Source organism: Cyprinodon variegatus, unplaced genomic scaffold (assembly GCF_000732505.1).
Source record: "Cyprinodon variegatus isolate N-32 unplaced genomic scaffold, C_variegatus-1.0 Scaffold171, whole genome shotgun sequence".
Taxonomy (NCBI): Eukaryota; Metazoa; Chordata; class Actinopteri; order Cyprinodontiformes; family Cyprinodontidae; genus Cyprinodon; species Cyprinodon variegatus.
In genome coordinates, this window is record NW_015150624.1 from 1,019,325 (window position 1) to 1,028,157 (window position 8,833).

General features: G+C 40.5%; 1 protein-coding gene across 1 annotated transcript in view; it reads right to left on the reverse strand.

Annotated features, from left to right (window-relative positions):
• Nucleotides 1-3,670: 3,670 nt before the first annotated feature.
• Nucleotides 3,671-8,833, reverse strand: part of lins1 (lines homolog 1) — a 10,460-nt gene continuing 5,297 nt past the window's right edge. Inside the window, exons 3-6 of the mRNA XM_015378361.1 lie at nucleotides 8,501-8,633; nucleotides 7,581-8,141; nucleotides 6,045-6,228; nucleotides 3,671-4,265 (exon numbers count right to left, since the gene is read on the reverse strand). Coding sequence (XP_015233847.1) covers nucleotides 3,698-4,265; nucleotides 6,045-6,228; nucleotides 7,581-8,141; nucleotides 8,501-8,633 — 1,446 coding nt within the window. The 3' untranslated portion in view covers nucleotides 3,671-3,697. The remainder of the gene's footprint in view (nucleotides 4,266-6,044; nucleotides 6,229-7,580; nucleotides 8,142-8,500; nucleotides 8,634-8,833) is intronic.

Consider the following 8,833-nt stretch of genomic DNA (forward strand, 5'->3'; position numbering starts at 1 on the left):
TACATTGGGTGACTGAAATAACAAAATAAGTCTGAATCAATGAAATTAATTTCCTCCATGTCCCATTTATAAAACTTAGGCAGGTTTTTTTTACCCTTGGATCTGATAACAAAACCATTGACCTTTGTCCCCCAAACATAAACATTTTTCATTTTGGGAAAACCCAACTGAATAGATGTGCAAATAAAAATAAAGGTCTTTTTTTTTTATTTTATTTTATTTTTTTTAAAGGCCATGCACATGGGGTGTGTCTGTGTTGTCACTGGAACAACTGCTTTTTGTTTTTTATATTGTCATTTATTCCTTTCCCCCTTCAATCAAAATGGCCTCCATAGCTGCCAGTTTAACTTCATTGGGAGTGACACTGGATGGTGAAGGGGTAGAGCATGGGTGCAGTGTGAGATTGGCACACATGCACTGCTGCTGGAATGGAATGAAACATGGAATGAAAAATATGTTGCATTACTGATAGAAATGCAACATATTTTACATAATTACGTTATTTTATTATCATCTACGAACTGAGTCTATATCTTTATGTTTGCCTTGCCTTTATTATTTTATTTATAATTACTGTATTTTTAAAACTATAATACGTACTTTCTTTTCATGCTTTGGCTGGCCATGCGATTTATACTCTGGTGCGACATATATAGGTTGTTTTTTTTCACCATGAGAGAGCGCTATGTAGCTATGTTGTACATGTACAACATGTATTCTATTAATACCACTGAAAGAAAAAACGTTACAACTTACCACAACAAAACAAATTAGCATTACAACAACGATGTTTTGTGTTTTTAAAATAGGCCTATTTCTTCTTTCAAGATAAACTTTATCTCTAATGTTGAAATCTTGATATGATAAAGTGCTCTGAATGATTATCATTGCTTCTCAGATGCTCGTTCATGAAATAAGCCACCAGGCGGCAGTTATCAGAATACACGGATTCCATGGATAGAATAACCTTTCAAAATGGTGCGACTTTTAGTCCAGTGTGACGTATTTATGTTTTTTTAAGTCTTCGTAAATCATTTATTTGGCTGATGCGACTTAAACTCCGACGTACAGTCCGAAAAATATGGTATAGGATTTGGGTCCCATTTGTGGAGGCAGACATCTTTTGCGCTATGGCAGCTCAGAGCTGACAAACTAGTGAGTGAGAGATCACCATTANTAACAGTGCACATGATGTATAAATAATAAAACCTAACATTGGGCTACGGTACAAAACCTCAAACTCAATGCTATTTCTGACATTTTGAATTGAAAAAGCTTCCTGGATGGGAAGAGAAATGTCTTCAACCTTGGAAACAAAGTCCAGTGGATTTTTTTTTTACTTTTTTGGAATGATTATGACCTGGATGACAGATAATCTTCACCAGCATTAATAAATAATAATTCAAAACAAATAAATTAACTTTATTGATCTCACACTGGAGAAAGTTACCTCTGCACTTAACCCATCCCCTTGGGGAGCAGTGGGCTGCCAGTGTGCGTGCCCAGGAGGCAGTGTGGGGTGAAAGGTCTTGCTCAGAGATCCAGGCTCCGGGATCCAACCTGGTACTTGTATTCATCCCAGACTACAGACTACTAGGTCAACAGTCCCCATTTCTGTCCCAGTTCACTTGGAGAATATTTTGCAGTTTTGATAGTGGATTATAGTTTAGTTTTAAAATGTATTTAATAAATATATTTACCGAATTGCTCTGATAATTTAAATAGTTCTGGCAAAGAAGTTTAGGGCTCAGTTAGGTTCACTAAGATGTCATCTGCATATAATGCTTCCTTGTGTTTGTCAGTGTCAATTTTGACCCTGTTATTTCTTAAATCTGCCTAACCCATTGAGTCAATGTTTGTACAAGACTGGAGTGGTGATGCCTTGTGCCTCTTTCTATCTTAATAGATTTTAATAAATGCCAATTATTAATAACTCTGGCTGTGGATTTATTACAGAGGGAACCGACAAAACTTTTGTGTAAGCCAAATTTTCCCTGGGCTGCATACAAAAACAACTAAGTAGATTTTTTTTCCTCTGGATATTACTTAGTACATGTAAAGATGGTCTTGTAATGTGCACTTGTCTGTGCAGGATAAACCCAGTCTGATCTGTATGGATTGGCTGAGGGATACATCAGATTCCTCTTTCTTCTAAAGTCCCATGAATTGTAGAACTACCTTTAAAGCTACCGTCCACCTGACTCCATCAGTCTCTCTTGGTTGAGTTCATTTAGGTTTAATGACATGTGCTCACATCTCTAAAGGTCCTTGGTTATGTAATAAAAAGTTAACCTGATGTCACTGAGCACAGGAGCCGGAGGAGGGCAGTATATAAAAATCCCTATCCACAGCCCCAAATACATTTTCAGAAAATAGCAACTGTCATTAATCATTCAAATCTACTTAGTACTGAGACCTAAAAAGGTGCACTTCTTTAAACTAAAGTTTACCTTTAATATCCTGAAGGATATTTACATTTAATGATAGAAATGCAACATATTTTACATAATTACATTATTTTATTATCATCTACGAACTGAGTCTCTATCTTTATGTTTGCCTTGCCTTTATTATGTTATTTATAATTATTGTATTTTTAAGACTATAAGTCGTACTTTTTTTCATGCTTTGGCTGGCCATGCGATTTATACTCTGGTGCGACATATATAGGTTTTTTTCACCACGAGAGGGCGCTATGTAGCATTGCGCGCAACATGTATTCTATTAATACCACTGAAAGAAAAAACGTTACAACTTACCACAACAAAACAAATTAGCATTACAACAGCAATGTTTTGTGTTTTTTAAAATAGGCCTATTTCTTCTTTCAAGATAAACTTTTTGTCTCTAATGTTGAAATCTTGATATGATAAAGTGCTCTGAATGATTATCACTGCTTGAGAACAATGTGGTTCTCAAGCAGTAAGCCACCAGGCGGCAGTTATCAGAATACACGGATTCCATGGATAGAATAACCTTTCAAAATGGTGCGACTTTTAGTCCAGTGCGACATATTTATGTTTTTTTAAGTCTTCATAAATCATTTATTTGGCCTATGTGACTTAAACTCCAACGTACAGTCCGAAAAATACGGTATAGGATTTGGGTCCCATTTGTGGAGGCAGACATCTTTTGCGCTATGGCAGCTCAGAGCTGACAAACTAGTGAGTGAGAGATCACCATTATGCTCTAATGTGACTGCAAGTTAGGATCAGAGGAGCCTGCAGATAGACAGAGCAGGATGGGAGAAGGCAGCCGCTGCTCAGTGTCTGTGCTGGAGGTAGGATGATGAACAGTCCTTCTAGGGCTAATACATTTTTCAAATGCCACCCACAAACCTCTTCAGAGGATTCCCAAATTCATCTTTTGTCAAAATTATTTTCTAGTTTTTATACTCAATAATACAAAGTCAATCTACATATACAACAATATTGAATAATTTATGGATTCTATGCTGTGATCTAATGTAAACAAACCTCGTCATCACTTGACAACATAGGTAAAGCTAATTTAATGGTAGATGTTGCTAAATTACACAATGTAGCTTTAATAAACTGTCCTTTTTTTTCTGAGGATCTCCAGAATCACAGAAGGGGCTTTTGGTGACAATCTTATCTCTAAATACAATATATTTAATTGAAAATATTTTACTCAGGAAGCAAGCAATAGTTTATTTTACATTAGACGTTTCTTGTTGTCAAAGTGAAAGTGGTGAGCTCTGATGAAGGTTTTCTACTGCTGCTAGAAGCTTCAGGAGTGATGAGGGGTTATACGGGAAGAGTTTCTTCACCTGCAGCTTCGTCACCACCTCTCTGAGGTCCGACAAACAGGATACAGCTCTGTCCAAAGTACGGCATACGTCCTGATCCAACAGAACTGCTGCAACTGAGCTCACCGATTCACACTGTAGCTTCACTTCTGCAGCTGTTGATCCAGACAGTTTGTCTCTTTCAGGGGTTTCTTCACTCGACTCATCAGAACTGTCGTACTCTACCAGCCGAAGCCCTCGGCTACGAGCCTCTGACCCATGGGTGTCAGAAAGGGCTTTACACGCTGCAGTAAAGCCCCGCCAGTCTCCTCTAAGGTACTTCAGGTAGCGAACAAAGTATTCAAGGAAGCAGGTCTCTGAGGAGATGAGGAAGTCAAGGAGGATGCTGTGATCAAAGGAGAGGCTCTGCAGCAGGAGCAGAAAATGGCAATGAGGGTTGCATCCAGAGGCACAGGTGGCCTCCATGGTGGCATGATCCTCCAGCCCTGAAGACCGTCTGAAAGAGAAGATTCCCCATTAATATTAGTCCACTCAGCCTGAAGGAGCACTAATGTGTAGAACATTTACCAGAAAACAACGCCCACTACTAAAATACATCTCAAATGGTTGTTTGTCCTGTTTGTCTCTGTGTTGCCCTGCGATGGACTAGCGACCTGTACAGGGTGGACCCCGCCTCTTGCCTGTAGAGCTGGAGATAGGCACCACTGAGATAAGTGTGACGGAAAGTAGATGGATGGATATTACTACCCTCACCAGTTTGGAATGCATCCAACATCTTATCTTAAGCGAGGCATACACTGCGATTTTTTCAATCGTTGTACGCAGCTAAAGCCTGTACGACAAAACCCTGCGGTTTCAGTGTGAGTTCACAGCTCATGATGCATGTTCACTTAGACGCTCTGATGCGATTTGCCTGCTCTCACTGTACATCTAAAAACCATGTTGGACTCAGCTCTGCAGTGAGATGGAGCTGCTCAGACTCTTCTATACGGAAGCCAAACCAGCAGAAGAGGAATATGAAGCTCAGTAGAGTAAAACGCGCTGCCTTGGCAATTTTTGCAATTTTGTGCTGAAAGCCCTAAAAAGAAAAGGCAACGGCGGATTTGGATAAAGACATGGCTAAGCAAACGTGGCTACTAGGTCTCAATTTTACAGAAAGAACTCCATTTCACTCACACCCCGCCATGCTTCTGTGTTTTCATCTGAGAGGAAGAAGAAGAAGAATCATTGTTTGCGCACTGAGCGATTTGTCCACGACTGTCATATGAAAATCAAACATGTTTGAGTCTGAGCAAATCAAACATCAAACATGTTTGATTTTCTCCTTGCGTTACGATTCCCGATCGGGAAGTGGTTGCGAGAGGCTGATCACTACACGATGCACAACGCACGATCAGGCTGAAAGTCAGCCCGATTGAAAATTCTCGCACAACTGGAAAATCACCCCGAAATGAGCAAAAAAATAAAATCGCACAGTGCAAGTCCGCTTTTAGTAACTTGGCAACATCAAAGTTTGACGTGTTTGTATGTGTGATGCATGCGACTGGTATCTGTACACAATGAATAGAGTGGCTTTGACTTTATTAGATGTGATGAGTGGGAATGAGTGGTTTTTAAGACGGTATTTAATTGATAAAGTCCTTAAAACTCATCCGTGCAGTCAGTTCATCAGGGATATGATCCTAATAAATATTCTGTTGTTTGTCTGAGCAGCAATGCTCCACATACAGATGGCTGGTCGCACTGGGAATCCCTAGCAGAAGCTGCCACAAAATGGCTATTCACTCTAGGATTTTCCACTGCCATCTGTATCGATTGGTGGTGAATTAAAAGCATTTTTATGTTAGATAAAAACTATGTACACAAAAAAAAAATGAATGCCCCTTGTTTTCATTTAAACTTATCGTAGTGTAGCCCCTTTAGATGTTTTTGTTCAGTTGTTATGGTTTTATGCTGACAGCTCTCCAGGAGTAAAGATCACAGCTTGGATGCAGCGACTGCTTCCCTGCCATTGGACCATCTTCTCTGGTTGGTTGAGTCAATGTGTCAACTATGGCTGCAACTAACCCTTATTTTGCAAATCGATTAATGCGTTGATTATTTTTCGATTAATCGATTCATAATCGGATAGCCCGAGGTCCCTTAAAGAAGATTTTTTATGAAATTAAACTAAAATGTTTCCACTTGAGGAGTTCCTTATAGAGCATATTGACAGATGAAAAAGTTTTATATATTAAATGCAAAATGTTTATATATATAATGTTTTTCATTATACCTGCAGCTGAGGAATATTGAAAGGGAAGCACTGGCTGCTTCCATTAAGTCATCATCCTGTTCTCCAAACAGCAGGCTGATCCAGCTGCAAGCGTGAGTGACTTCAGCCTGAGCAGCACGCCAGCGCCTCAAGAAGCTCCACAGGCTCTGTAGATATGAGTTGACCTCTGCCGCACTGTCCGTTCCTGCAGGGAGCAAAGAAATAACAGTTGCCAGATCAAACTAGTGATTTTAAAACCATATAAATGTTACATAATATCACCCATCAGTTCATAGAGAGCTGAGCAAACAGTCAAAGCATTCAGTTTACAAGTTGGTCTACGTTTCCATTCTCCCCTCACTCCTGGGGGCGGGCTTTCCTCAGGAGTAACGAGCAAATACACAATTCTCTCTGTCTTCTGGACGTTAGCAACAATATTATTATTGATCATTGTTTGAGTCAACAGCAATCGTTTGGATTAGGCTAGAGGTGAAAAGAATGTGATCGGTGAAAAAATGCAATTTGAAAAGAATGCAATTCATAAAAACCAATTTGAAAAAAATTATGTTGAGAAGAAAAAAAAAATCGAAAATACAAAATCTGTAAAAAAAAAAAAAAAATTAAAATAAAATAAAAAAAAACTGTTTAAAAAGAATTAAGTAATGCTACATTCAGACCGCAAGCAGCAGAAGCAGCAGAGGCTAGTTTAAATGGAAAGTCAATGGTTGACGCGCATCAAGGCGCAGCAGGAGCTGCGGCTGCAAGAGTTGGAAAAATTTAACTTTTGCTGCTCGAAGCGCCACATCAAGCTGATCTGGGAGCTGGCTGGGAGAGAGACACAGAGCTGCTGATGATGCAGAGCGCTATGATCACTCCTCTGAAACTGTTTATTAAAGCCTAATTTAACTTAAAATGTAGAAACCTGCTAGAAAAATATGTTCGATTTTACTATTCTGGTGCCTTCAGTTTGGATTACGTACATGAAAAACGCTAACATCCTCTTCCAGCCGCTGCAAACAGTAGCCAAGAGGCGACCGGGCCAGAGGCTGCCATTGAACAGGATTCCCAGAGACAGAGCACCGCCGGTGTACGGCGGTCTGAGCCACTGACAGGGAAATAATGTTTAAAGGCAGGATGGTAATCTGGATGAACTGACTGAACTGACCATGTTTTTAGGTGGACTTTCTCACTTAGAAACATTAAAACTACTTTTTACCCACTGATCACAGCAAATATAGCTGCCATTGTTACAGGCATAGAAAGCATAGTGTAGCTCCGCCCAACACGCATCAGACCTACTTTTCCACCACGCAGCCAGAGCAGCAAAAGACGCATGACAGAACTAAACTGGTACAAGCATCAAAAATGAAGGAGGACGCGCGTTTTTGCTCCTTCTGCTTGCGGTCTGAACACAGGATGACGTTACTCTCACAAACATATTTGATTAAAATGGTTTTGCAAATTCCTGGATTGTATTTTTAACCAAATTTTCTTTATTCTTTTTTCAGAAATTATGAAACAAATTGTAATCTATAAATTCAAGGATTAAACTCTGACCTTCTGCACCCGTTTGGAGGTGAAGCTCTACAGACTTGAGAAGAACCAGGCTCACCGCCCTCAGCATTGTCCCATCCCCTTTCAGACCTTCGTTTTCTCGGCCCCGTCGGGCCCCTCCAAAGAAAACTGCGTCTTCTACTTGAACGCTGTGCAGCCAGCCATCAGCCACGGCCTTCAGTACGCTCTGAGCCAGCACCCTGCGGTCGGAGCTGGAACGTCCCCCTACAGCAGAGAGCACCCCCTCCAGGGACCAGTCCTCTCCAGGCTTCTGAAGGAGAACCCTCTTGAGGAGCAGCAGGGTTCGCTTCTTCACAAAGTACTCAGAGAACCGGCTGACGGCCATAAGGAGGGCTGCAGAGTGGCTTATGGGTATTTTCTGGCATGTTAGACAGACCCCCGCTCCACAGATCAATCCTGACGCAGACAGCGCCTCCAGCAGGTCCAACAGGAGGCAGAACGTCGTTCCGCTCCAGCTCTCCTCTATCCTGTCCTCATGTAGCAGCTTTGAACAAAACGCAGTCAGGCTGCCGTCAAACGCTGCCGCCACGTCTCCCAGGAGCGCTGATGGAAGAAAAATATGCAGTGAATTTGGTTCCTTTATTGGTGCAAACAGAAAATAGTTTAATTTGGTAGATGGAAATATAAACAAAGTGCAATCCAGAAATTTAACTTTGTCAAACGTTTAAATAAAAAAAGTTTGAAAAGTAACTGTTTTCTCAGACATTAGTGTTTTAAATTTTTCATTATTTGTTGTTTGAAATGTTATCTTTTTTTAAATTGTAACAAAGATGTCAAAAAATTCTGTATATTTTTTTGAATTTGTTTAACATCTTGATTTTTTTTTCTGAAAATCTTATCAATGCCCAACCCTAATCAGACCCGCGTATATTTAAGGATCTACTGAACCAAACAGGACGCACCTTGATGTGACTTTTTGAGAAGCTTTTTGAGGACGTCAGTGAGCGACCAGAGGCAGGCGTCTAGTTCAGGACCAGGATGAGAGCTGCTGAAAACCTGCACACACTTCTCCTGCCAAGCAGGACTCACCGTTCCCTGAAGACATAGAATATACAGGTTTTAGGGGGGGAAAAGCACTCCTAATCAGAAAGTATAAATATTAAAACAGTGGCGTAAATATCGGTAAGCAGAGACAACAGTAGCTTAAGGGCCCACAACCAAGCCACAAGCATGTCAATATTCCTCCATACTGCTCGTCCAATGTATTCCAAGTGTCCGCACCTGCGCGTTCACGA